The sequence below is a fragment of the Auxenochlorella protothecoides genome, assembly GCF_000733215.1.
Source record: "Auxenochlorella protothecoides strain 0710 contig1039, whole genome shotgun sequence".
Taxonomy (NCBI): Eukaryota; Viridiplantae; Chlorophyta; class Trebouxiophyceae; order Chlorellales; family Chlorellaceae; genus Auxenochlorella; species Auxenochlorella protothecoides.
The window spans coordinates 35,092-62,606 of NW_011934376.1; the positions used below are offsets into that span (position 1 = coordinate 35,092).

The 27,515-nt window shown below is 30.2% G+C and overlaps 10 protein-coding genes and 1 further gene across 10 annotated transcripts; 10 read left to right on the forward strand and 1 right to left on the reverse strand.

Moving 5' to 3' along the window:
* Positions 1-2,866: 2,866 nt before the first annotated feature.
* Positions 2,867-3,460, forward strand: F751_0134 (Photosystem II CP47 chlorophyll apoprotein; the record flags this gene model as incomplete). Its single annotated transcript, XM_011402615.1, has 1 exon — positions 2,867-3,460. A coding segment is annotated over one exon (594 nt), but the record flags the coding sequence as incomplete, so codon positions are not given.
* A 48-nt stretch (positions 3,461-3,508) lies between these two features.
* Positions 3,509-4,393, forward strand: F751_0135 (Photosystem II CP47 chlorophyll apoprotein; the record flags this gene model as incomplete). The annotated part of the gene is made up of 1 exon (XM_011402616.1): positions 3,509-4,393. A coding segment is annotated over one exon (885 nt), but the record flags the coding sequence as incomplete, so codon positions are not given.
* A 598-nt stretch (positions 4,394-4,991) lies between these two features.
* On the forward strand, positions 4,992-5,219 carry F751_0136 (Photosystem II reaction center protein H; the record flags this gene model as incomplete). Its single annotated transcript, XM_011402617.1, has 1 exon — positions 4,992-5,219. A coding segment is annotated over one exon (228 nt), but the record flags the coding sequence as incomplete, so codon positions are not given.
* A 1,701-nt stretch (positions 5,220-6,920) lies between these two features.
* On the forward strand, positions 6,921-7,229 carry F751_0137 (50S ribosomal protein L20, plastid; the record flags this gene model as incomplete). Its single annotated transcript, XM_011402618.1, has 1 exon — positions 6,921-7,229. A coding segment is annotated over one exon (309 nt), but the record flags the coding sequence as incomplete, so codon positions are not given.
* A 4,372-nt stretch (positions 7,230-11,601) lies between these two features.
* On the forward strand, positions 11,602-12,414 carry F751_0138 (Chloroplast envelope membrane protein; the record flags this gene model as incomplete). Its single annotated transcript, XM_011402619.1, has 1 exon — positions 11,602-12,414. The coding sequence occupies one exon, from the start codon at positions 11,602-11,604 to the stop codon at positions 12,412-12,414; it is 813 nt and encodes a 270-aa protein (XP_011400921.1).
* Positions 12,415-13,448: 1,034 nt separating this feature from the next.
* F751_0139 (Uncharacterized protein ycf72) lies at positions 13,449-13,649 on the reverse strand.
* Positions 13,650-15,436: 1,787 nt separating this feature from the next.
* F751_0140 (50S ribosomal protein L14, chloroplastic) lies at positions 15,437-15,805 on the forward strand (the record flags this gene model as incomplete). Its single annotated transcript, XM_011402620.1, has 1 exon — positions 15,437-15,805. One exon carries the CDS (start codon positions 15,437-15,439, stop codon positions 15,803-15,805), a length of 369 nt encoding a protein of 122 aa, XP_011400922.1.
* Positions 15,806-16,519: 714 nt separating this feature from the next.
* On the forward strand, positions 16,520-16,936 carry F751_0141 (30S ribosomal protein S8, chloroplastic; the record flags this gene model as incomplete). The annotated part of the gene is made up of 1 exon (XM_011402621.1): positions 16,520-16,936. One exon carries the CDS (start codon positions 16,520-16,522, stop codon positions 16,934-16,936), a length of 417 nt encoding a protein of 138 aa, XP_011400923.1.
* A 141-nt stretch (positions 16,937-17,077) lies between these two features.
* F751_0142 (Translation initiation factor IF-1, chloroplastic) lies at positions 17,078-17,272 on the forward strand (the record flags this gene model as incomplete). The annotated part of the gene is made up of 1 exon (XM_011402622.1): positions 17,078-17,272. A coding segment is annotated over one exon (195 nt), but the record flags the coding sequence as incomplete, so codon positions are not given.
* A 1,616-nt stretch (positions 17,273-18,888) lies between these two features.
* Positions 18,889-19,263, forward strand: F751_0143 (30S ribosomal protein S9, chloroplastic; the record flags this gene model as incomplete). Its single annotated transcript, XM_011402623.1, has 1 exon — positions 18,889-19,263. A coding segment is annotated over one exon (375 nt), but the record flags the coding sequence as incomplete, so codon positions are not given.
* Positions 19,264-25,838: 6,575 nt separating this feature from the next.
* Positions 25,839-26,342, forward strand: F751_0144 (Photosystem I assembly protein ycf3; the record flags this gene model as incomplete). Its single annotated transcript, XM_011402624.1, has 1 exon — positions 25,839-26,342. The coding sequence occupies one exon, from the start codon at positions 25,839-25,841 to the stop codon at positions 26,340-26,342; it is 504 nt and encodes a 167-aa protein (XP_011400926.1).
* Between the last annotated feature and the right edge of the window lie 1,173 nt (positions 26,343-27,515).

Consider the following 27,515-nt stretch of genomic DNA (forward strand, 5'->3'; position numbering starts at 1 on the left):
TGCCAATAATTTTTTATATATAACTGGCATTTTACTTGGATCTGTTGTTTTTACAAGCTTCTGGATGTGGTTTTTTTTAAAAGTAAAAAACTTTGTACTTGACCGTACGATGTTTTATACTAGTAAAATTATATCTGATATTAATAGAGTTTCTTTTATTTGCTCAATAGCTATTAGTTTAGCAACTCTTCCTTATTATGCTTATAATTATATATTAACAGGACCACTTGGTTTTGTTTCAGAAGACGACGTTTTTGAATCGACAATATTTAGTCATAATTCGGTACCAGATATTTCTCCTGAATTCAGTTATATTACTGAAGGAAAACTGATGGAATTAAAACTATTTCCTTTTAATAGGGGTCAATATTTAGTTTATCCGGGAGAGGATATTACAGTGAGTATGGAGGAATTATCCTATCGATCTGATTATGCGTGGGTGAGAAGAGTGGAAAAATTATCATTAGATGTGGTTTCTACTCATATTAAAGGACAGCGATTAGCAGAAAATTTAGGATTTAATAGAGTAACTCAATCTCAATCAGAGCGGGTTTTACCACAAGAAACTCCATTGATATTTTATCGTCTTGAATTAAACAATAAGATGAAAAAAAATGATAAAATTCAGGAGATTATAAATAATATATTTGCACCAACTTCTGAATCATCCACTACATCATCTTCTGTGGCTTATCCTGCACCCGCACATAATGAACCAATAACATTTACGGACTACTTAAAAAAACAATACGAAGAGTTAGGGATTGAGTATGATCCTATTAAAGCTAAAAAGTATATAGAAACTGCTCGAGAGGGAGCGGAAATTCAACCTATTGTTGAAGAAAAACAGGTTACTAAGAAAAAAAGAAAAGTTAATTCAGAGGAGCCAAAAGAACCCCATCAAGTAATACTTGATAGATTTTATTACTGGTATGATTTTGAAGATGTTAGTACCGATGAAGATGATCGCCTTCAGAGCTTCATTATAAGAAATAATGTACAAGGGATGTATCTTTTTCCTCAAGCTTTCATTCAAAATGAAGTTACTCTTGGTGAAATCCATCAACAAATATCATTACGTCTTAAACAGCAATATAATTCAAGCTGGATTTTCAAAAGTTTATTAAAATTGGATATTGATTGCTTATTAAATCGACAACCTCGAAAATTTCGTTTAAGTGGAGAGCATGAATATGATTTATTAGCAAAACGAAATATTTTAGCTAAATATTATGATTCTTTACGTTTTTATACAAAAATGCCGTATTCAAATATATTTGAAGAATTTTTTAGTGGCTCAAAAAACTTAACTAGTCAAGTTTATAATCAACAATTTACAGGAACTTTGCGAAATCTTACTAAATATTTTAGTTTAACAGTAGATGAAGAATTAGATTTTAGTAAAAATAATTTTTTAGAATATATTGCTAGTCATGATTTTGATTTCTTAAAAGAAGATGATCTTCAATTAATTTGTGAAGAGGCTGTTTATGAAGATGAGGAAGCGGAAGAAAATGACGAAACAAATGAAGAGGAAAATCAAAATAATGACGAACTAAATTTAATTAATGAGGATGAAAATAGTGTTGAAAGCCAAACTTTAGATTTTGCGAACCGTGACAATGAGGTAACTGTTGCAGAAAACGAAGAAGAGGAAGAAGACGGAGAAGATGAGGAAGCGGAAGAAGACGAAGAAGATGAGGAGAATGAGGAAGATATAATCAAGATCCTCAGTAACAACCAAAATACTGGAAAATACAATTATATTGATGGGTTAGAAAAAATAAAACGTACTAAATTAGTTTTAAAATTTGATCAACCTCTTTATAAACTTAATGATTCAGATATTGGTCCTGAGCCTCACGAAGAATTATATGATTTAATTAATAATTCTAATAAAACAGAGTATGATAATGTTGCTTTGGATGATCAATATAGTTTACCTTTATATGTTGGGTGGGATGAAGAGTCACGAAAATTAATGATTACTAACAAAGCAATAACAAGAAAATTTGCTGGTTCATATATGTACGTTACTCCAGAATTTATAAAAAATTCTACTACTGATACACCAAATGAATATTTATCGAAAAAGAAATATCATTCAGTACATGCAGAAGCTCAAGTAAAAAATTATTTAAAAATACAATCTTTAAAAAAAGAACAGGCAAACCAACTCATCAAGTTTACTTGTTGGCCACTTGCTGAAGAGGAATTTAAAATACTTCCACATGAAAATACAGTACCTTATGTTGTATTAAAAGAACGAAAAGAGCAAGTTGTAATCGAACCCCAAGATGAGTATATGGTAGAACTCTTTGAAGCTGTTAAAGATAAAGGGATACCTGCTACTCGAGAATGGCTAATGGAATACATGCTTGAACCAAATAAAAGAGACTACCGTCCTTTATTACGAAAATTAACTCCTAAAAAAGGGGGATTTATTTGGCCTGGAAATACAGATGAGACCATTCCTGGACAAGAAAAACGTAAGCCAAGATTATTTCCATCATTAGCTCTAAGTGAAAAAATGGCTATTCTTAATTTGGCGTCAAAACAATCATAATATTAATTTTTCTGCTTAAAATATAAAATGAAGTTTCATTTTATATTTTAAGCCATTATCTTTATAATATAATTCTGTATAATTTTATACAGAATTATATTATAAAGATATATTGAACCTAAATAAAATTTATTTTAAAACACTAACTAGTAAGCAAAAATGTATAAATAAAATATTATAATTGATGGTATAATAATAAAAATAATAATTTATAAAAATAAAAAAAAGTTATTAGTATTTTTTATTTTTTAATATAGAAAGAAAGTAAATAAATGAAATTTTTAAAATATAAGTATTTTTATGGGTCTTCCTTGGTTTCGTGTACATACAGTAGTATTAAATGACCCAGGTCGTTTAATTTCTGTTCATTTAATGCACACAGCATTAGTTTCTGGTTGGGCAGGTTCAATGGCCTTTTATGAACTTGCAGTTTTTGATCCATCAGATCCTGTATTAAACCCTATGTGGCGTCAAGGGATGTTTGTATTTCCCTTTATGACACGATTAGGTGTTACTCAATCATGGGGTGGTTGGACTATTAGTGGAGAAACAGCGAATAATCCTGGAATTTGGAGTTATGAAGGTGTAGCAGCATCTCATATTATATTATCTGGATTATTATTTGCAGCTTCAATTTGGCATTGGGTTTATTGGGATTTAGAACTTTTCCGTGACCCACGTACAGGAAACCCTGCTTTAGATTTACCAAAAATTTTTGGTATTCATCTTTTCTTATCAGGATTAGCTTGTTTTGGTTTTGGTGCTTTCCACGTAACTGGTTTATTTGGTCCTGGTATTTGGGTATCAGATCCTTATGGTATTAGTGGAAGTATTCAGCCCGTATCACCATCTTGGGATGCTACAGGATTTGATCCTTTTAATCCTGGTGGAGTTCCGGCGCACCATATTGCAGCTGGTATTCTTGGTATATTAGCAGGTTTGTTTCATCTTTGTGTTCGACCTCCACAACGCCTATATAATGGCTTACGAATGGGAAACATAGAAACAGTACTTTCTAGTAGTATCGCAGCAGTTTTTTGGGCAGCTTTTGTTGTTTCTGGAACAATGTGGTATGGTTCTTCTTCTACTCCAGTAGAATTATATGGACCAACGCGTTACCAATGGGATTTAGGGTTTTTCCAACAAGAAATTGAACGCCGCGTACAGAGCAGTATTGGTAGTGGAAAATCAGCAACAGCAGCATGGTCTGAAATACCAGAAAAACTAGTATTTTATGATTATATTGGAAATAATCCAGCGAAAGGTGGACTTTTCCGTACAGGTGCTATGAATAGTGGTGATGGTATTGCTGTAGGTTGGTTAGGACACGCAGTATTTAAAGATAAACAGGGTAATCAATTATTTGTTCGACGTATGCCGACTTTCTTTGAAACTTTCCCAGTTTTACTTGTTGATAATAATGGTGTTGTTCGAGCTGATGTACCATTCCGTAGAGCAGAATCAAAATATAGTATTGAACAAGTAGGTGTTTCAGTTACTTTTTATGGTGGTGAATTAGATGGTGTTACTTTTTCTGATCCCGCTACTGTTAAAAAATACGCACGTCGTGCTCAATTAGGTGAAGTTTTTGAATTTGATAGATCAACTTTACAATCTGATGGTGTTTTCCGTACAAGCCCACGTGGTTGGTTTACTTTTGCACATTTAATTTTTGCTTTATTTTTCTTTATTGGACATATTTGGCACGGCGCTCGAACTATTTTCCGAGATGTTTTTGCAGGTATTGATGCTGACTTAGATGAACAAATCGAATTCGGTGCATTTCAAAAACTTGGTGATAAATCTACGCCTCGACAATCAATATAAAATAATTTTAGGTTGATTAAATATTAATTTGTGTGTTTAACATAAATTTTTATTATATAAAATTAAATAAACGTTTTTTTTACTTAAGCTAAAAAATTTAAGTAAAAAAAACGTTTATTTATATTAAAAAATTAAATATATAAATAAGCAGTTAATATGGAAGCATTAGTTTATACGTTTTTATTAGTCGGTACTCTAGGTATTATATTTTTTTCGATTTTCTTTAGAGAACCTCCACGCGTTCCTGGTAAATAATGTTGGTGTTATTTAAATAAAAAATCTATTTTATGAAGATTAATATTAAAAGAATTCTTTTAATATTAATCTTCATGCTCTTCAAAAGGATCTCTCAATTCTTGCGAAGGTGGGCCAAAGCCTATATAAATTGAATAACCTGTAATGGTTATAAGTAAACACCACAAAAAAATAGTAATAAAAATAGCTGAATTTTCCATAATTTTTTTCCCTAATACATTATATATTAATAATAAATACCCACAAAATCGAAAAATTTCAATAAAATTTAAACTCAATATTTAATTTGTAAATTCACATAAAAATATAGAAAGTAAATTAAATACAATTTTTATTTAAAATTATGGCAACTGGAACTACATCTGGCAGAAAAGCTTCAAATACACAAAATATTCAACCTGGGAAAATAACTTCTTTGGGAACACTACTAAAACCTTTAAATTCTGAATATGGTAAAGTAGCCCCAGGATGGGGGACTACTGCAATAATGGGGATTTTTATGGGATTATTTGCAGTTTTTCTTGTAATTATTCTTGAAATCTACAATAGTTCTGTTCTTTTAGAAGACATTACTGTGAGTTGGAAATAAAAAATAAAAAAAAGATTTGATTTTGGGGATAGAGAGACTTGAACTCTCACGATTCAATGAATCAACGGATTTTCAGTTTTTAGAAGCTGGACTCTCTCTTTATCCTTAAATCAAATTAAAATTTGTTTGCGGATAGCTCCCGTCGAGTCTCTGCACCTTTTGCTAGAAAAATAATTTTTAAAGCAAATTGGCTCAGGATTGTCTTTTTTATTTAAAGATTTCCCTGAATTTGAGAGCATTCACTATTAAAGTTTCCTCTAATAGGCTCAATTTATATATAAATATAAATAGTTCCTTTAAGTCCGTTGCGTCTACCGATTCCGCCATATCCCCAATAAAAAAATTATTATTTAATTGCATATATATATACAATATAGTAATAATTTTTTTAATTTTAGTAAAATTTTAAAATTAAATATTGCAGTTTTTTCTAGAGACGAATACAATATTATAAAAATATAAATATACAAAAATTTTGTTAAATTTCCGTAATAAAATATAAAGGTTCAAACTGGGTCGATGCCCGAGTGGTTAATGGGGGCGGATTGTAAATCCGCTGGCTTTGCCTACGCTGGTTCAAATCCAGCTCGGCCCAAAAATAAAAATTAATTTGCTGACTGACTTCTTTCTGTTTTTACGTAAAGAATTAAAAGAAATGCAGTAGGAATAATAATAAATAGAGCAGTTGCAATTAAACCAAGAATATTTACTTCCATTAAAATATATCCTTTTTATTTGTTAAGTATTATATATTTAAATCCGATTCAATAAAATTTAAATAAAAAATAATTTTTTAATTTATCCTTTTTTTATTCTACTCTAAAATAAAAAAATGATAAAAATTTTAATATAATTATATTATTAAAACTCGAAGTAACGGAAAGGGAGGGATTCGAACCCCCGCTACCCTTTCGAAAACTACGTCGGTTTTCAAAACCGATGCATTGAACCGCTCTGCCACCTTTCCTAATAAGTATCAAATTATAGCGGATAACGCGATTCGAACGCGCGACAAGCACCTTGGCAAGGTGCCACTCTACCACTGAGCTATATCCGCATTAAATTGATAGAATTGATCCCTAAGATTATAACCAATATATAATTATTTTGTTTTTTATATTATAATTTTATTATAAAAATTTTATAAATAAAATTCAATTATTTTATTTTCTTGACACTTTTCAGTAGTATTAAATATTATAAAATCAATGATTAATAATGTAAGTGGGGTAGAGCAGTCTGGTAGCTCGTAAGGCTCATAACCTTAAGGTCATAGGTTCAAATCCTATTCCCACTCCTTAAACTAAATTTTTCATTAAACAATTCCAAACCAGCCCCCATCGTCTAGAGGCCTAGGACATTTCCCTTTCACGGAGGAAACGGGGATTCGAATTCCCCTGGGGGTAGACAACTAAAAAAAAAATTAAAATATTTAATACTAATAGTTACCATTTAATGTTGTCTTTTTTCAAATAATTGGAAAAAAATTTAAATAATATGAATTAAATTTTCTGTTATTTAAGAGTAACTATTTCAATTTTAATTAAAAAAATTACTCTATAATTAAAAAAATTATTTAATTAAGATTTCGTTTTAATTTGAATAATTATCAAATTAGTATATAAAAAAACTTTAATTTTATTTATGACTCGAGTAAAACGTGGTAATATTGCCCATAAAAGACGAAAAGAAGTATTAGATTTAACAAAAGGTTTTCGTGGTTCATCGTCTAAATTATATAGAACCGCCCAACAAAGAACAATAAAAGCATTAACAAATTCTTATAAAGATAGAAAAATTAAAAAACGTGAATTTGTTAAAATTTGGGTTTCACGTATAAATGCTGCAGTTCGTTTATCAGGATTAAATTATAGTAACTTTCAAAATCAGCTTAAAACCTCTAAAATTCTTCTTAATCGAAAAATTTGCAGTCAAATAGCACTTCAAGATAAAGAATCTTTTGATAAATTACTAGATTTTATTAAAATCTAGTAATTTATCAAAATTTAAATTATAACTATTTATTCTAAATATAAAAAATGAAATCATTTAAAAATACTAATAGCAAAAATTTTTATTTACAAATAAAAAAAAAATTAAATTTAAATGAGTCTAATTCTCGTTATACTATTGATTATAAAAATACAAAACTTTTAATGAATTTCATTAGCCCACAAGGCAAAATTTTGTCTAAAAAAATTACTGGCTTAACCTCAAAACAACAGCGTACTGTAGCAACAGCTATAAAAAGAGGACGTATGAGTGGGTTACTGCCATTTGTTAATCGTTATTTAGTAGAAAATTAAAAACAAAAAAAATTTGATTTTTATTAAAAAAATGACATACTATAAATGTAAAAAGTAATAATTTTGTAGAAAAAAAAATTTATTTAAAATTATTAAATCACGCTTTGTAGGACTTGAACCCACGGCATCAGGTTTTGGAAACCTGCGTTCTACCAACTGAACTAAAAGCGTTCTCGGGATGACAGGATTTGAACCTGCGACCCCCTGTTCCCAAAACAGGCACGCTACCAAACTGCGCTACATCCCGAAACTTATATTTTATTTTTATGATATAAAGTAATCTTCCATTTTTCAATTTTAATGGATTTTAGTAAAAAACTAAAACTTATATACTAAAAATAAATAAATTTTATCTATTTTTTTATAATATAAAATTTATTTTTTACTTTTTTTATTGATCTTAATATATTTTAAAAATAGTAATTTCTAGGTATTAGAATTTAAAAAAGGTTAATAAAATATTTTAAAAATTAAAAAAAACAAATTATTATATGCAAAACTTCAAAACTTATTTATCAACTGCACCAGTTCTTGCTTTAGCAAGTCTAACAGTTGTTGCGGGATTATTAATTGAAATTAATCGATTTTTCCCTGATTCTTTAATTTTTACTTTTTAGGAATTTATGCCAACTATTCAACAATTAGTAAGATCAGCACGTAAGCGTATGTTTAAAAAAACAAAGTCGCCGGCGTTACAAGCATGTCCACAAAGAAGAGGTGTATGCACTCGAGTTTATACAAATACTCCAAAAAAACCAAATTCCGCTTTACGAAAAGTAGCACGTGTTCGGTTATCTTCAAAATTTGAAGTTACTGCTTATATCCCAGGGATTGGCCACAATTTGCAAGAACATTCAGTCGTTTTAGTTAGAGGAGGCCGTGTAAAAGATTTACCCGGTGTCCGCTATCATATTGTTCGTGGTACTTTGGACTCACTTGGAGTAAAAAATCGTAACCAAGGTCGTTCAAAATATGGTGTAAAACGTCCAAAATAAAAAATTTAAAACTAAATCTATTTTAATATAATTTTCAATAGAGTTTTTTTGATTCTATTGAAAATTATAATTTAATCTTTACTAAATATATTCTTTAACTATTTATGTCACGTCGACGTACAGCAAAAAAACGTACTGTAATGCCTGATCCTCTTTATAAAAGTAGTCTTTTAGAACTTTTAGTACGACAGGTTATGCGAAACGGTAAAAAATTATTAGCATATAGAATTATGTATGAAAGCATGAATAAAATTGCTGAAATTACAAAAAAAGATCCACTTGTAATACTTGAACAAGCAATTCGAAACACAACACCACTTATTGAAGTAAAAGCTCGACGGGTAGGGGGCTCGACATATCAAGTTCCTATTGAAGTTCTTCCTGAACGGGGAACTACTTTAGCTATTCGTTGGATATTAACAGCTTGTCGTAATAATCACGGGAAACCAATGTCCGTTATATTAACCAATGAGTTAATTGATGCTTCTAATAAAGCAGGTAATGCTGTGAAAAAAAAAGATGAAATCCATAGAATGGCAGAAGCCAATAAAGCGTTTGCAAAACAACGTTTTTAGACTTGAAAAAATTTGAAGGTTTTATTATAATTATTTGTTAATCAGGATTAATAATCTATTTCTTTAAATTGTTAAATTTTTAAAATTTGTATACAACATAACTAAAAAAGGACTTTTTTATGGCACGCACAAAATTTGAACGTAAAAAACCACACGTTAATATTGGTACTATTGGTCATGTGGATCATGGTAAAACAACATTAACTGCAGCAATTACTATGGCATTAGCTGCACGTGATGGTGGAAAAGGTAAAAAATATGACGATATTGATTCTGCACCTGAAGAAAAAGCTCGTGGTATTACTATCAATACAGCTCATGTAGAGTATGAAACAGAAAATCGCCATTACGCTCATGTAGACTGCCCTGGACATGCGGATTATGTAAAAAACATGATTACTGGTGCTGCTCAAATGGATGGTGCTATTCTTGTTGTATCTGGTGCTGATGGCCCTATGCCACAAACTAAAGAACACATTCTTTTAGCAAAACAAGTAGGTGTTCCTAATATTGTAGTATTTATCAATAAAGAAGACCAAGTAGACGATATTGAATTAATTGAATTAGTAGAATTAGAGGTTCGTGAAACATTACAAAGATACGATTTTCCTGGTGATGAAGTACCGATGCTTCCTGGATCTGCACTTATGGCATTATCTGCGTTAACAGAAAATCCAAATATTAAACCTGGTGAGAACAAATGGGTTGATAAAATTTATAAATTAATGGATACGGTTGATTCTTATATACCAACTCCAAAACGTAACGTAGAAAAACCATTTTTAATGGCAATTGAAGACGTTTTTTCTATTACTGGTCGTGGTACTGTTGCTACAGGTCGCGTAGAGCGTGGTGTTGTTAAAATCGGGGATACTGTAGAAATTATTGGTTTTGGTAGTACTAAAGTAACTACTGTAACTGGTTTAGAAATGTTTCAAAAAACACTTGATGAAAGTATGGCGGGGGATAATGTTGGTATTTTTCTTCGTGGTATTCAAAAAGCTGATATCCAACGTGGAATGGTTTTAGCAAAACCAAAAAGTATTAAACCACATACTAGTTTTGAAGCACAAGTTTACGTTTTAACCAAAGACGAAGGTGGACGTGATACACCTTTTTTTAAAGGATATCGACCACAATTTTACGTAAGAACAACAGACGTAACTGGTAAAATCGCATCTTTTTCTACTGACGCTGGTGAGCCTCTTAAAATGGTATTACCTGGCGACCGTATTCAAATGACAGTAGAATTAATTCAACCTATTGCTATTGAACGCAATATGAGATTTGCTATTCGTGAAGGTGGTAAAACAGTAGGTGCTGGTGTTGTAGTAAAAATTTTACAATAAAATAAAACTCAATATATATTTAAAAATAAATATATATTGAGTTTTATTGATAAAAAAAAATATATATGAACAATTTTCAAAATATTATAAAAAAGATTGAATATAAATTTTCAAAAAACCAATTACCTGAGATAAAAGTCGGCGATTTTATCCGTCTTGGTATTTCTATTCAAGAATCCGGAAAACAACGTGTACAACCTTTTGAAGGAACAGTAATTGCTCTACATAAAGCAGGTTTAAATACCACAGTTACTGTAAGAAAAATTTTACAAGGTATTGGTGTTGAGCGCGTATTTCCGATACATGCTTCTTGCGTTACAAGTATTCATATTTTACGTCGATCTCAAGTATCACGTGCAAAACTTTATTATCTTCGTAATCGAATAGGGAAAGCAACTCGATTAAAAGAAAAATTTGATAAATTACCACCAATTTGGGTTGCGAAATCTTCTTAATAAACAAACGCGTGCTAAGTTACATTAACAAAATTAAAAAGAAATGACAACACAAAAAGAAAGTCTCTATTATACTGTTTCTGGCGCTCGGCGATTTAGTAATTATTTTTGGGGATCTTTAATGTTTATCGGTGGAATAGGATTTTTAGCAGTAGGAAGCTTAAGTGCTTTAAACATAAATGATCAATTATTTATATTTAAAGCACCTAATATTCAATTTATTCCGCAAGGGTTAGTTATGTGTTTTTATGGACTCATAGGTTTATTATTAGGAATTTATATTTGGTTAACTATTATTTGGAATTTAGGTCACGGGGATAACGAATTTAATTTAAAAACAGATGAGGTTCGTGTTTTTAGGTGGGGCTTTCCGGGAAATAATAGACGTATTGACTTAAGATACCCGATTAAAGATGTTCAAAGTATTAGAGTTGAAATAAAAGAAGGGATTAATACAAAACGGGCTATTTTTTTAAAATTACGAGGGAATCGTGAAATTCCTTTAATTGGGGCTGGGCAACCAATGAGTATACAAGAAATTGAAACACAAGCTACTGATATAGCTAAATTATTAAAAGTGTCTTTAGAAATTTCTGAATTAGCTTCTTAATATAAAATTTTGATTTAATAATAAAAAAATACAACAATTTTTTGTTAAAATATTATAAAATCTATTAAAAAAAGATGAGATATGAAGCTGTAGAACGAATTGGATTAATACCAAGATCCATTATTCGTACTTTAGATAAATTAAAAAAACAATTATTGCCTGGTGTAGAAGTACTAGCTATTGAAGAATATAGAATATCGCGCTATCAACTTATTGTATCTGTTCAATCTTTATTAATTTTATTTCTTGTTCCACCTTTAGTAAACATAAGTTTGAAATTTTTGCTAATTAGACCTATTGTAGAACATTACTGGAATCGTCCCGGTAATGAGATTTTTTTGAATTCTGATCAAAAAAAGCGTGCATTAAAAGAATTTAATTTTGCTCATGAAATTATTTATTTTGATTCACTTGTTGATGATGATTTTTTTGACACAAACAAAAACATAGGTCAATCATTACAAAAAAAAATTTTTGAAATTACACAAACTTATAATGAGCAAAGTATTAGAGCAATTACTAATTTAATTGCAGATTTTTGCAGTATTTTCAGTATATTTATTATATTCTCTTCGATGAAACCTCAAATGATTATTTTGCAATCATTTTTGGCGGAATCTCTCTATAGTTTTAGTGATACTACAAAATCCTTTTTATTAATTTTAGGGACAGATTTACTTGTTGGTTTTCATTCACCAAGAGGTTGGAATATTTTTTTAAAGTGGATTTTTATACATTTTGGCTTTTCTGAGAGTAGTCTATTTTTATCGCTATTTGTATCAACATTTCCAGTTTTTTTAGATACAATCTTTAAATATTGGGTCTTTAGATCTTTAAATAGAATATCTCCTTCTACTGTTGCTACTTACCATAATATGCTAGAATAAAATGATTAATAATGTTAAAATTATCTAATTTTAACATTATTAATCATTTTTAATTATTTATTAATAGTGTGATAGCTTGTTATTGTATTAGATGATATACAAATAGATTTTATTATAAACGGCCTATTTTAGCATTTATACGATTAATATTATTTAGTATAAAAATAAACAAATGCAATTCTTATTATTTAAGGAGAATTTTTAAAATTATGATGTTAGATTTATTGCAATATCCAGTAATAAAAACTCCGAAAGCTACCCGTTTACTTGAAAATAATCAATTTAGTTTTGATATAGATAAAAAACTTACAAAACCCCAAATAAAAAAGCTAGTTGAAGACTATTTTAATATTAAAGTTTTGGCGGTAAATACACACCGACCACCACGAAAATTAAAACGTTCAAATTCTTCACCACGCTCAAAACGGGTAATTATTACAGTAAGTTCAAATGTTAATTTATTAAGCTAATATGTATTTATTATAAATTTTTAATATAAAACAAAGTATGGCTATTCGTTTTTTTAAACCGTCTACTCCAGGAAGTCGTCACGGTTCAGTATTAAATTTTGATGAGATTTCATCAAAAAAACCCGAAAAAAAATTAACTAAGGGTTGGTCTCGGTCTCAAGGTCGAAATAACAAAGGTATTATTACAAGTAGGCATCGTGGTGGTGGTCATAAAAGATTATATAGAAAAATCGATTTTACAAGAAATAAAATTGGGGTTTCTGCTACAGTAAAAAATATTGAATATGATCCAAACCGTACTGCACGCATTGCATTAGTTTCTTATAACGATGGCGAAAAACGCTACATTATATCCCCTCTTGGATTAAAAATCGGAGAAAAATTACTTTCTTCACCTAATGCCTCTATAACTATTGGTAATACTTTACCATTATCTAATATTCCATTAGGGACTTCTGTTCATAACGTTGAACTCCAACCCGGAGCTGGTGGTCAATTTGTAAGATCAGCTGGTTCTGTAGCACAAATCGTAGCAAAAGAAGGCCGCTGGGTTACACTTCGTTTACCATCAGGCGAGTCTCGATTAATTTCTGAAAAATGCTGGGCTACTATTGGTCGTGTTGGAAATATCGATAATTCTAATATAACATTAGGAAAAGCAGGCAGAAGTCGTTGGTTAAGTCGACGCCCCCACGTCCGAGGTTCAGCTATGAATCCAGTAGATCACCCACATGGTGGTGGTGAAGGAAAAGCACCTATTGGTCGGGCTCGTCCAGTAAGTTTATGGGGTAAGCCAGCATTAGGTGTAAAAACCCGTAAACGTAAAAAATTTAGTAACAAACTAATTGTTAATTTCTAATTTTATATTCGTTTTGTGTTTTTAGAGAAGGTTTTTAAAAACCTTTAAATATTTGTTTGTAAAAAAATAAATAATATTTTAAATTTATCACTAATTATATGACACGATCATTAAAAAAAATTCCTTTTGTAGCAAATCATTTGTTTAAAAAAATTGAACGATTAAATAGTCAAGGTAAAAAAAAAGTAGTAAAAACATGGTCCCGAGCCTCAACGATTGTTCCATTAATGATAGGACATACGATTGCTGTGCATAATGGCCGCCAACATATTCCACTTTTTATTACAGATCAAATGGTTGGGCATAAATTAGGTGAATTTGCCCCTACTCGCACTTTTAAAGGGCACGTAAAAAAAGATAAAAAAACAAAAAGATAATTAATATATGGGACAAAAAGTACATCCTTTGGGATTTCGTCTTGGTATTACTCAAAAACATAAAAATTATTGGTGTACAAAATCTCAAACATCAGCACTTTGGGTTCAAGATGCAAGTTTTATTCGAAATTATATAGAAAAAGCTTTTTTTGGAGCAGGTATTATTAATATTGAAATTCAAAGACGTGAAATTGAATTCCCTTTTATAAGCATTAAAATTCATGCAGCACGACCAAATATTTTTTTAAATCGTAACTCTTTTTCTAAAAAAACTACAAAATCAAATTGGTCAGAAGGTTTATCACAATTAAGAGATAATTTATTAAAACATCTTAAAAAATTTTATAAAGTAAGAAACTTGCCAGACCCTGGAAAAATTTTTTGTACGATTTCTATAAATTCAACTAATAATCCAGATATACATGCAATGGTACTTGCAGAAAAATTAGTTGATGATTTGCAACAACGAAAACCTTATCGAAAAGCTATGAGACAAGTTGTTCGGAAAGCAATAAAAGCTGGTGTTAAGGGTATTAAAGTAAAAATTTCTGGTCGTTTAAATGGGGCAGATATTGCTCGTTCTGAAGATTTACGAAGTGGACCAGTACCATTACAAACATTACGCGCTGAAATAGATTATTCCGAAAAATCAGCAAAAACTATTTATGGCCTTTTAGGTATTAAAATTTGGGTTTTCCGCGGTGAGCGTTTAACTCCATTAAGTAATCTATAAAGTTACAAATTTTATAGTATTATAAATTAATAAATTCTAAATTTTATATAACATATGCTTAGTCCCAAAAAAACAAAATATCGTAAATACCATCGTGGTCGCATGTCTGGAAAAGCCTTACGCGGTAATAAATTAGTGTTTGGTGACTATGGATTACAGGCTTTAGAGTGTTCATGGATCACATCTAGACAAATTGAAGCAGCTCGACGTGCTGTAACACGCCAAGTTCGTCGTGGTGGTAAATTATGGATTAGATTATTTCCAGATAAACCCGTAACAATGAGACCTGCAGAGACACGAATGGGTTCTGGGAAAGGAGCGCCTGAATACTGGGTTGCGGTAGTAAAACCTGGTAAAGTTCTTTATGAGTTAAAAGGGGTTCCAGAGACTAGTGCCCGTACGGCTTTAAAATTAGCAGCTTCTAAATTACCAATTAAAACACAAATTCTTTTAAAAAAATCAATTTAGTTTTAATTTATTTTTTTTTATAAAAAGGTTGATTTTTTAAATCTATATTCTTTTTATAAAAAAAAATTACTGTTTTCTTAAAAAATATTTTAAAAGAACCAATAAATAAATTATTATGATTCAACCACAATCTTATCTTCGAGTAGCAGATAATACAGGGGCTCGTGAAATAATGTGCATTCGAGTATTAAGTGGTGCTAAACAACAAGCTGCTGGTATTGGGGATATTATTATAGCTGTAGTAAAAGATGCGGCCCCAAATATGTTAATTAAAAAATCAGATGTTGTTCGTGCTGTTATTGTACGGACAAGAAAAAATGTACGTCGAAAAAACGGAACAAGTATCCGGTTTGATGAAAATGCGGCCGTTATTATAAATAAAGAATCAAATCCTCGCGGTACTCGAGTTTTTGGGCCAGTAGCCCGAGAATTACGTGATGGTAATTTTACAAAAATTATATCATTAGCACCAGAAGTTTTATAAATTTTATTTTTTTTTTATTATTTATTTAATTCGCTATTTTAGTATTCTTATATTCTCTTTTAATTAAAATTTATAAAAAAATTAATATGGTACAACGACTTCAACAATATTATCAAAAGGAAATAGTTCCCCAACTTTTTAAAGAATATCAATATAAAAACAAACACCAAGTACCACATATTAAAAAAATTATAATTAATCGTGGTCTAGGTGATGCTTCTCAAAACGCAAAACTTTTAGAATCTTGTAATAAAGAAATTTGCAGTATAACTGGACAACAAGGTGTAATTACACGTTCAAAAAAACCAATTGCAGCTTTTAAACTTCGACAAAAAATGCCAGTAGGTATTGTTGTTACCCTTCGAGGTGACCGTATGTATGCTTTTTTAGACCGGTTAATTAATTTAGCATTACCACGTATACGCGATTTTCAAGGAGTTAATCCTAAAAGTTTTGATGGTCATGGAAACTATAATTTAGGTTTAGAAGAACAACTTATGTTTCCTGAAATTGATTATGATAAAATTAATCAAATTCGAGGTATGGATATATCAATAGTAACTACATCCACAACAGATGGGCAGGCTATGAGTTTGTTACAAGCATTTGGCATGCCTTTTAAAGATAAATCTAAAAAATAAAAATCATCTAAGTTGATCGCTAAATAATTATCTTTAAACCCTTTTTAAATATTTATTAAAAAAATTCAAAAATATGATAACTGATACAATTAGTGATATGTTGACCCGAATTCGAAACGCAAATTTAGTATCTAAACCTACAGTATTAATTGCTAATACCAAAATAAATCAAAAAATTTGCGAAATATTACAACAAGAAGGCTTTATAGCTGGTTTTTCCGTTTTAGATATAAACAAAAACGAATTAATCGTTAGTCTTAAATATAAGAAAACGGGGTTAATATCAAATGGCTCTGCTGGTAAACCTTGTATTACAAATTTAAAAAGAATTAGTAAACCCGGTTTACGAATTTATTCAAATTATAAAGAAATTCCTAAAATTTTAGGTGGGTTAGGAATTATTATTATTTCAACTTCAAAAGGATTAATGACAGATAAAGAAGCTCGAAACTCTCACCTTGGTGGTGAATTAGTTTGTTCTATATGGTAAATTAAATAAATTTAGTTTTATTTAAATTATCCTAATTTTTTAGCTTTTTTTTAATATAAAAAATCAGTAATACTTGTTGCCTTATAAAAAAAATAATCGGAGGTTAAAGTGTATTTAAATAAAAGTTCACGTCTTGATGCTTTAGAGATGGAAGGTGTGATAACCCAATGTTTATCTAATGGTCTTTTTAGGGTTAAATTAAAAGATAATGGGGTTTTAATATTAGCACACATTTCGGGCAAAATTCGACAAAGATATATTCGAATATTATTAGGAGATCGGGTTATTGTGGAATTAAGCCCATATGATTTAAAACGTGGGCGTATTACTCATCGCTTTCGGTCGGGAAAAAAAAAATAAAACCAATTACAATTTTTAAATTTATGAAAGTTCGTCCTGGAGTTCGAAAAATGTGCGAAAAATGTCGTTTAATTCGTCGTAAGGGAGTTTTACGTATTATTTGCCAAAACCCAAAACACAAGCAAAAGCAAGGTTAAAGCGTTATATCATTTAGTTCTGAGAAACTCAAATGATATACTATTGTATAAAATTTTGTATTACATTAAAATTATTATTAATAATTCTATTTGATAATAATTTTAAATTATTAAAAAAAATATATAAATATGCCAAAAAAAGTTGAAAAAATTTCAAAAAAAAAATTTAAAGAAAAAGTAATACGGGGAGTTGCTCATATTCAATCGACTTTTAATAACACTATAGTTACAATTACAAATCCTAAAGGTAATGTTTTAGCTTGGGCGTCTTCAGGTACATCTGGATTTAAAGGTGCTCGAAAAAAAACTCCTTTAGCTGCAAAGCAAGCTGCGGAAAATGTGGCACAAATTTGCGTTAGTCAAGGTATGAAAGAACTTATTGTTAGGATTAAAGGGGCTGGGGTTGGTCGAGAAGCAGCGTTACGGGGATTACGTGATGCTGGATTAACTATTACTGTTATTCGTGATATTACACCAATTCCACATAATGGTTGTCGACCGCCTAAAAAGCGTAGAATTTAAATATAAAATATACATATAAATTTTTACACGCTAAAAACCATAATAACTATAATTTATATGAATAAAAAAAAATTAGAAAAAAAATTTATTTCGTTTGTAGAATCAAAAACATTAGATTCTGGGCAAATGTACGCTCGGTTTCATTTAGGTCTTTTTTTAAAAGACCATGCATTAAGTTTTTCAAATGCCATTCGACGGAATTTAATAGCAGGTGTTCCAGGTTTAGTTTTAACAGATATAACTTTTTTAGGAACTCGCCACGAATTTGATATTATTCCAGGAGTTCACGAGACTCTATTTGACATTATTGAAAATCTTAAAGAAATTGTTTTTACCCATACTAGCGAAAATATCCATTGTTTGGTATCTGGTCAAAAAGAAATGGAAGCTTTTTTAAAAATACAGGGACCAAAAATAGCGACTGCAGGTGATATAAAATTTCCCCCAAATATTAGTTGTGTCGTACCATCTCAACATATAGCTTCAGTTAGTTGGGATGGGGAATTATCCCTTAGTTTGAAAATTGCATTAGTTGATCCTAATAAATTTCAACCATTTATAAACCCGCAAGAATTTATAGATGATTATAAAGTTTTTAATGTACAACGTTTCCCAAGCCCTATAAAACAAACTAATTTTTTTATTCAAAAAGTAAGTACAAAGCAAGAATTTGAATATCTTATCTTAGAAATTATAACAGATGGTAGTATTCATCCAAAACAAGCTTTGCAATATAGCTTATATAAACTTACAAAATTATTTTTTGATTTTACGCTTGTTAGTTTATCTCTTTAAAAAAATTTAATTTTTTAGAGAGTTAGTAAAAAATATAAATTATTCTAGATTAGTAAAAATAATTTTTTGTATTTATGCTACAAAAAATTTAAGGAGAATTTTTTAATAATGTCATCAATTAAACATGAATTAATACATTCAGGTGGGAGAAAAACAGCTTCCGCTCGTGTAAAGTTAAGTCCTAGTGCAACTGAAAATCTTTTTATAAATGGGAAACCAGCTGAACTTTATTTTCAAAATAATAAAGCATTATTACATAATATATTTCAAGTATATCAACTAATAGAAACCTCGACTAAATATAATGCTTATATTTCTGTCAATGGGGGTGGTTTAAGTGCACAAGCTCAAGCTATTAGATTAACATTATGTAAAGCGTTTATCGAACTTATTCCAGAATTAAGAGCTTCTTTTAAAGCGCAAGGTTTTTTAACTCGGGATGCTCGTATTAAAGAACGACGTAAATATGGATTAAAAAAAGCGCGAAAAGCCCCACAATACTCAAAACGTTAATTTTACTTAGTTAATTTTGAAGTTTAACTTTCAAATTAACTAATTGATTTTATCATTATAAAAACATATAATAAATAAATATATTAAAAGCTAAAATAAAAAATTTAAAAATTAGCTCTATTATTCAAAAACTCAGGAGATCAGTTTTATTTATGTCTACAATAACTATTGAGATTTTAGAAAAACTAAAAACAATTACTTTATTAGAAGCTTCGCAATTAGTATCACAAATTGAAGATGCTTTTGGTGTAGATGCATCTATTCAAACAACAAGTGGAACAAGTGCAGCTTCAACAGAAATTACAAAACAAGAAGAAGTAATAGAAGAAAAAACTACTTTTGATATTATTTTAGAAGAAGTTCCAAGTGACAAACGTGTACCTATTTTAAAAGTAATACGTAATTTAACTTCTTTAGATTTAAAACAAGCAAAAGAAGCTATTACAGATTTACCAAAAACAATCTTACAAGGTGCGTCAAAAGAAGAATCAGAAACAGCAAAACAACAATTAGAAGCTGCGGGCGGGAAAATTAAAGGATCTTAATGTTTAAAAATATTTATTATTTATAAATATTCTAGTTATAAATAATAAATATTTTTAAACAAATATTAAAGCTTGTAACTCAGTGGATCAAGAGTACGTGTTTCCGAAGCACGTTGTCGCGGGTTCAATTCCCGCCAAGCTTAAAAAATTGTAGCTATTAAAATCGGAGAAAGAGGGATTCGAACCCTCGGTATGTTTTATCATACGACGCGTTAGCAATGCGTTACCTTCGACCACTCGGCCATTTCTCCTGGTATGTAGTATTTATCATATTATTATCAGCTAATAAAAAAATAAAGATATGTAAAAAAATTTAGTTTTTTATAAAATAATGCCCCCCCATTGTGGGGAGGAGCATTAAGAAAGTTAATCTAATGGCCGCATTGATAATACAGGCTCATTATCACGATCAAGTCCTTTTTCAAATCCTGCAGCTGCTGCACGAGCACGTCCAGCATGCCATAAATGCCCAATAAAGAAAAAGAAACCTAAACAAAAATGAGAAGTAGCTAGCCAACTTCGTGGTGACACGAAATTTACAGCATTGATTTCTGTAGCTACACCACCTACTGAATTTAATGATCCTAATGGAGCATGAGTCATATATTCAGCAGCACGTCGTTCTTGCCAAGGTTGGATATCATTTTTTAATTTATTTAAATCCAACCCGTTTGGACCACGTAAAGGCTCTAACCATGAACCACGGAAATCCCAAAAACGCATAGTTTCACCACCAAAAATAATTTCTCCAGTTGGTGATCTCATTAAATATTTACCAAGACCAGTAGGTCCTTGTGCAGACGCAACATTAGCGCCTAAACGTTGATCTCGTACTAAGAAAGTAAAAGCTTGTGCTTGTGAAGCTTCAGGTCCAGTAGGACCGTAAAATTCACTAGGGTATGCTGTATTATTAAACCAAGACATACAACAAGCAACAATACCCATTATTGAAATAGCACCTAAGCTGTAAGAAAGGTATGCTTCACCAGACCATACAAAAGCTCTACGTGCCCAAGCCCAAGGTTTCGTTAAAATGTGCCAAATACCACCAAAAATACATAGAGTACCAATCCAAATGTGGCCACCTATAATATCTTCAAGGTTATCAACACTAACAATCCAACCATCACCACCAAAAGGTGATTTTAAAATATAACCAAAAATAACACCCGGGTTTACAGTTGGGTTAGTTACTAAACGAACATCACCACCACCTGGAGCCCATGTATCGTAAATACCACCAAAATAAAGAGCTTTTAATACTAAAAGCCAAGCTCCGATACCTAGAATAACTAAATGAATACCTAAAATAGTAGTCATTTTGTTTTTATCTTTCCAAACGTATCCAAAAAAAGGAAAAGATTCTTCTAATGTTTCAGGTCCAATTAATGCATGATATATTCCCCCAAATCCTAATACGGCAGAAGAAATTAAATGTAAAACTCCAGATACAAAGTACGGATAAGTATCTAAAATTTCACCACCTGGACCAACACCATAACCTAATGTAGCAAGATGGGGTAAAAGTATTAAACCTTGCTCGTACATTGGTTTTTCTGGTACAAAGTGAGCAACTTCATATAAATTCATTGCCCCTGCCCAAAATACAATTAATCCTGCGTGTGCAACGTGTGCACCTAATAATTTACCAGAAAGGTTAATTAAGCGGGCATTACCTGCCCACCATGCAAAACCAGTAGATTCTTGATCACGTCCACCGATTACCAAACTACTATTAAAGAGCGTTTCCACGTGGTAAAACCTCCTCTGGGAATACTAATTTTTCATGAGGCTGATCTTGAGCAGCCATCCAAGCACGAATACCTTCATTCAAAAGAATATTTTTTGTATAAAAAGTTTCAAATTCTGGGTCTTCAGCAGCACGAATTTCTTGTGAAACGAAATCGGATGCACGTAAATTTAATGCTAAGCCTACTACACCAAAAGCACTAGTCCATAAACCAGTTACTGGTACAAATAACATAAAGAAATGTAACCAACGTTTATTAGAAAACGCTACACCGAATATTTGTGACCAAAAGCGATTTGCTGTTACAAAAGAATAAGTTTCTTCTGCTTGAGTTGGATTAAACGCACGAAATGTGTTTGCACCGTCGCCATCTTCAAATAGAGTATTTTCTACTGTTGCGCCATGAATTGCACAAAGAAGCGCAGCTCCTAGAACACCAGCAACACCCATCATATGAAAAGGATTCAAAGTCCAGTTGTGGAAACCTTGGAAGAATAAAATAAAACGGAAAATAGCTGCAACACCAAAACTCGGTGCAAAAAACCAACTAGATTGACCTAATGGGTAAATTAAAAATACAGCAACAAAAACTGCAATAGGTGCAGAAAATGCAATTGCGTTATATGGGCGAATTTTAACTGAACGTGCGATTTCGAATTGACGAAGCATAAATCCAATTAAAGAAAAAGCACCGTGTAGTGCAACAAATGTCCAAAGACCTCCAAGTTGGCACCAACGAGTAAAATCACCTTGAGCTTCGGGACCCCATAAAAATAATAAAGAATGCCCCATACTATTAGCGGGTGTAGAAACAGCAACAGTTAAAAAGTTGCAACCCTCTAAATAAGAAGTAGCTAAGCCATGAGTATACCAAGAACTTACAAATGTTGTTCCAGTTAACCAACCACCTAATGCTAAATATGCAGTAGGGAATAATAATAGACCTGACCAGCCAATAAATACAAAACGATCACGACGAAGCCAGTCATCAACGATATCAAACCAACCACGTTTTTCTTGATTTTTTCCAATTGCTATAGTCATAACGAGACTATCTCCTTGTAATAATTTATGCAAATTATTAAATAATTTGCACAAATTTTGTTAAAATTAAATATATATTTATTAAAAATATTTTTAATAAATATTTGTTTTTTTGTTTACGCTATAAATTAGTATAGTATGTTTTTAAATTTTTTCAAGTTACTAGATTTTAGTAAATTTAATTAAAAACTAATTACAATTTTAACTGATCACCACGACGATATTGTAAGTACGCGGTAACAAACAATCCTATAATTGTTACTGGAACTAAGCCAAGAACAATCCCTGATAATAATGGTTCTACCATATTTAAAATTTCTCCAAACCCGATAAATTAAATAATTATTAATAAAAAAATAATAATTTTTTTATATTAATTTAATTTTTACTAAACTATAATAACATATTACTGTTATTAATGAAGCTCCAATTAATAAAGCGAGATAACTAAAAATTGTAATCATTTTTTTAATAAAATTGATTTATGAAAGAATAAATTTTTTAAATTAATTAAAAATTCATTTCAGATAATTGAACTTTTTCGTATTGTTTCTTTTTTAATACAAAAAATACTTGGGCAAATAAAACTAAAATAAAAAAAACTAATAAACCGATAATTCGAGTTGGGTTTTGTAAAACAATTTCTGTTTCACCTTGCCCAAAACCACCGACATTCGGGTTACTTGTTAATGCTTGATCTAGCTTAACTTCATTACCAGTTTTTACAATTAACTCGGGACCTGGCGGTACTGTATCTGTAATAATATCACCATTTGCCGTTTGAATACTAATTAAAAATCCGCCTTTTTTCTCAATTGGTTCTATACTAGTGATTTTTCCGGCGCTAGATGCAGTATAAATAGTATTATTACTTTTTGAGCCGTCTGGATAAATTTGACCACGACCACGATTTCCACCAAAATAAATAGGGTATTTTAAATACGATACTGATTTATTTTTAGTCGGATCGGGTGATAAAATAGGAAAAACAAGTTCTTTATATTTTTTACCTGGAACTGGCCCAACAACTAAAATATTAGGTTTTTCCGCATTATATGATGAAAAATATAATTTCCCCATTTTCGCTTTAATTTCTTCTGGTATTCTTTCCGGAGGTGCTAACTGAAAATTTTCTGGTAAAATAAGCACAGCGCCTACATTTAAATCACCTTTTTTACCGTTCCCTAAAACTTGTTTAATTTGTTTATCGTAAGGTATTTTTGCAACTGCCTCAAATACTGTATTTGGTAAAACAGCTTGTGGTACTTCAATTTCGATTGGCTTTTGGGCTAAATGACAATTCGCACACACAATTCGCCCATTTGCTTCCCGAGGGTTGTTGTAATTTTGTTGAGCAAAAATAGGATAGGCATTACTTGGAGCACTAACTAGAAAAGTAATACCCAAAAGAAATGTTAATTTAATACAAAAATTAATTGGTAGTTTAAATAGATAAATGGAATACTTCATAAAATTGATTCTATCTGTTTTTTAAATTAAAAAACATAAAAAATAAAATTTTCTTCTCTGCATTTTTATAATTTATAGATATTTTAATTTCTTGTTTTATTATACTCTTTCATAGAGTAAAAAAAAAATACTTTTAATTGAATTAATTTTGTAAAAAAGTTATACTATTAGTAATTAGAAATTAAGAGTTTTTTTATATATTAAGAACTATAAAAAATCAGAATATTAACAATTAAAATAAAATTATTCTCTGATCATATTATGATTTCAACAGATACAGATACAACTAATTTAGAACAAATAAGACCCGTTTTTCCTTTTACCGCTATTGTTGGTCAAGATGAAATGAAACTAGCTCTTATTTTGAATGTAATTGACCCAAAAATTGGGGGCGTTATGATTATGGGTGACAGAGGAACAGGAAAATCTACTACTGTACGCGCGCTAGTCGATTTATTACCAGAAATAGAGAGTATAGAAGATGATCCATTTAATTCAGATCCGCATGACCTTGAATTGATGAGTAAAGAAGTTCGAGAAAAAATACAAAAAAAAGAATCATTATCTATCATTAAAAAAAAAATTTCGATGGTAGATTTGCCGTTAGGGGCCACAGAAGATCGTGTTTGTGGTACAATCGATATTGAAAAAGCTTTGACACAAGGTGTTAAAGCTTTTGAACCGGGTTTATTAGCAAAAGCAAATCGTGGTATTTTATACGTCGATGAAGTTAATCTTTTAGATGATCATTTAGTAGATGTTTTATTAGATTCTGCAGCTTCTGGTTGGAATACCGTGGAACGAGAAGGTATTTCAATTAGTCACCCAGCTCGTTTTATTCTCGTTGGCTCTGGAAATCCAGAAGAAGGGGAATGTAGACCACAACTTTTAGATAGATTTGGGATGCATGCTCAAATAGGAACTGTTAAAGAACCCCATTTACGTGTGCAAATTGTAGAACAACGAGCTGATTTTGATGCATCTCCTTTAAAATTTAGAAATATTTATAAGCAATCACAAGAACAACTAGCAAATCAAATAATTAAAGCTAGAGAGTTGCTACCGGAAGTTCAAATTGATTATGATTTCCGTATCAAAATTTCGCAAATTTGTGGAGAATTGGATGTAGATGGTTTACGCGGAGATTTAGTAACAAATCGAGCAAGTAAAGCTTTAGCTGCTTTTTATGGTCATACTAACGTGAATGAAAAGGATATTTTTAAAGTAATTCCACTATCTTTACGTCATCGATTAAGAAAAGACCCGTTAGAATCTATAGATTCTGGGGATAAAGTACGTGAAGCCTTTAAACGTGTTTTTGGGTATAATTAAATAACTTGACAAATCTTTTTATTGATAAGTATTAATTAATAAAAAGATTTGTCACGGGCTTATCGTCTAATGGATAGGACAGGAACCTTCTAAGTTTCTAATGTAGGTTCAATTCCTACTAAGCTCAAATTCAATTTTAAAAAAATTTAATAATTATTAATAAAAATATGTTATAATAAAATTATCTGTAGCCTATAAATTAAAAACTAATTTTTAAATACATGTTAACTTTAAAAATTTTTGTATATACTGTTGTAACATTTTTTGTTTCACTTTTCATTTTTGGATTTTTATCTAATGACCCGGGCAGAAGTCCAGGGCAAAAAGATATTGATTAATTTTTCTATTTTTTCAAATTCAACATTTATTAATATATAATTTTTTGTATTAACTAGCTAAAAACTAGTTAATACAAAAATACTATGATTTAAAATATGCCACGGTCACAACGAAACGATAATTTTATTGATAAATCTTTTACTGTAATTGCTGATATATTATTAAAAATATTACCTACTTCTAATCGCGAAAAACAAGCATTTAGCTACTATCGAGATGGAATGTCAGCTCAGTCTGAAGGAGAATACGCAGAAGCTTTGCAAAATTATTACGAAGCTTTGCGTTTAGAAACAGATGCGTATGACCGAAGTTATATCTTATATAATATTGGATTAATCCATACTAGTAATGGTGATCACGCGCGCGCTTTAGACTATTATTATCAAGCATTAGAACGAAATCCCGCACTACCACAAGCTTTAAATAATGTGGCTGTAATTTTTCATTATCGGGGTGAACAAGCTATAGAGATAGGGCAAATAGAAATATCTAAATTGCTATTTGATAAAGCTGCGGACTACTGGCGTGAAGCTATTAGAATAGCGCCGACTAACTACATTGAAGCACAAAATTGGCTTCAAATGACTGGTAGAGGTTAAATTATGATGCATTACACATAATATAGAATAAATATTCTAAGTTTATGGAAAACTTAAAATATTTATTCTATATTTTAATTAAACTTAAAGTAATAAAGCCTACTTAACTCAATTGGCAGAGTATCGGTTTTGTAAACCGAAGGTTATCGGTTCAACTCCGATAGTAGGCTATTGAAATTTCAAAATATTAAAAAAGAAATAGAAATATAATGTTGTAAATATTTCTATAATTTTTAATATTATAAAAACAATAAAATTAATTATTAAAAAATAAAAATTAAATATAATTAAAAAAACAACATAAATAATTAGTAAAAAAAAAAATTAAATATTATGTTTAAAAATAATAATAAAATAATAAAATTAGAGGATATGGTACAAAGTGGAATGCATTTTGGGCATTTTACTTCTGAATGGAATCCGCGAATGAAACCGTTTATTTATGGCGAACGATATGGGCGGCATATTTTAGATTTAGTGCAAACATATTATCTTTTAAATGACTTATTAGGGTTTTTAGAAAAAAGTGCTGCTCAAGGAAAAAAATTCTTATTCGTTGGCACGAAAAAACAAGCAGCCCCTTTAATTGAAAAAACAGCTATTGCGTGTAATAGCTATTACGTTAATCAACGTTGGCTAGGTGGAATGCTAACAAATTGGAAAACGATTCAACAGTCTCTACAACAATTACAATCTTTTAGAAAAGCTGAAGAATCAGGGGAATGGGATTTATTAAAGAAAAAAGAAATTGCAAAAAAGAAACGCCAAAAATTACGTTTAGAAAAAAATTTAGCTGGGCTAGAAAATATGAAAAAATTGCCTGATGTTGTAATAATCATAGGGCAATCTGAAGAATTAAATGCTGTTAAAGAATGTCGACAATTAGGTATTACTACAGTGACCCTTCTTGATAGTAACTGTGACCCTTATTTAGCAGATTGGTATATTCCAGCTAATGATGATTCTGCGGCAACGGTTAAATTCTTACTTTCTAACTTTCAAGACGCAATACTTTCTGGGGAAAAAATTAATAATGAGAACCAACAATTATTAAATGTTAAACAAAATATAAAAAAATCAAGTCGAATTAAATCAAAAAAAACATAAAAATTTTTATGTTTTATAAAGTAAATGTATAGTAAATATAAGAAAGCTATAATTAAAACTCTTTTT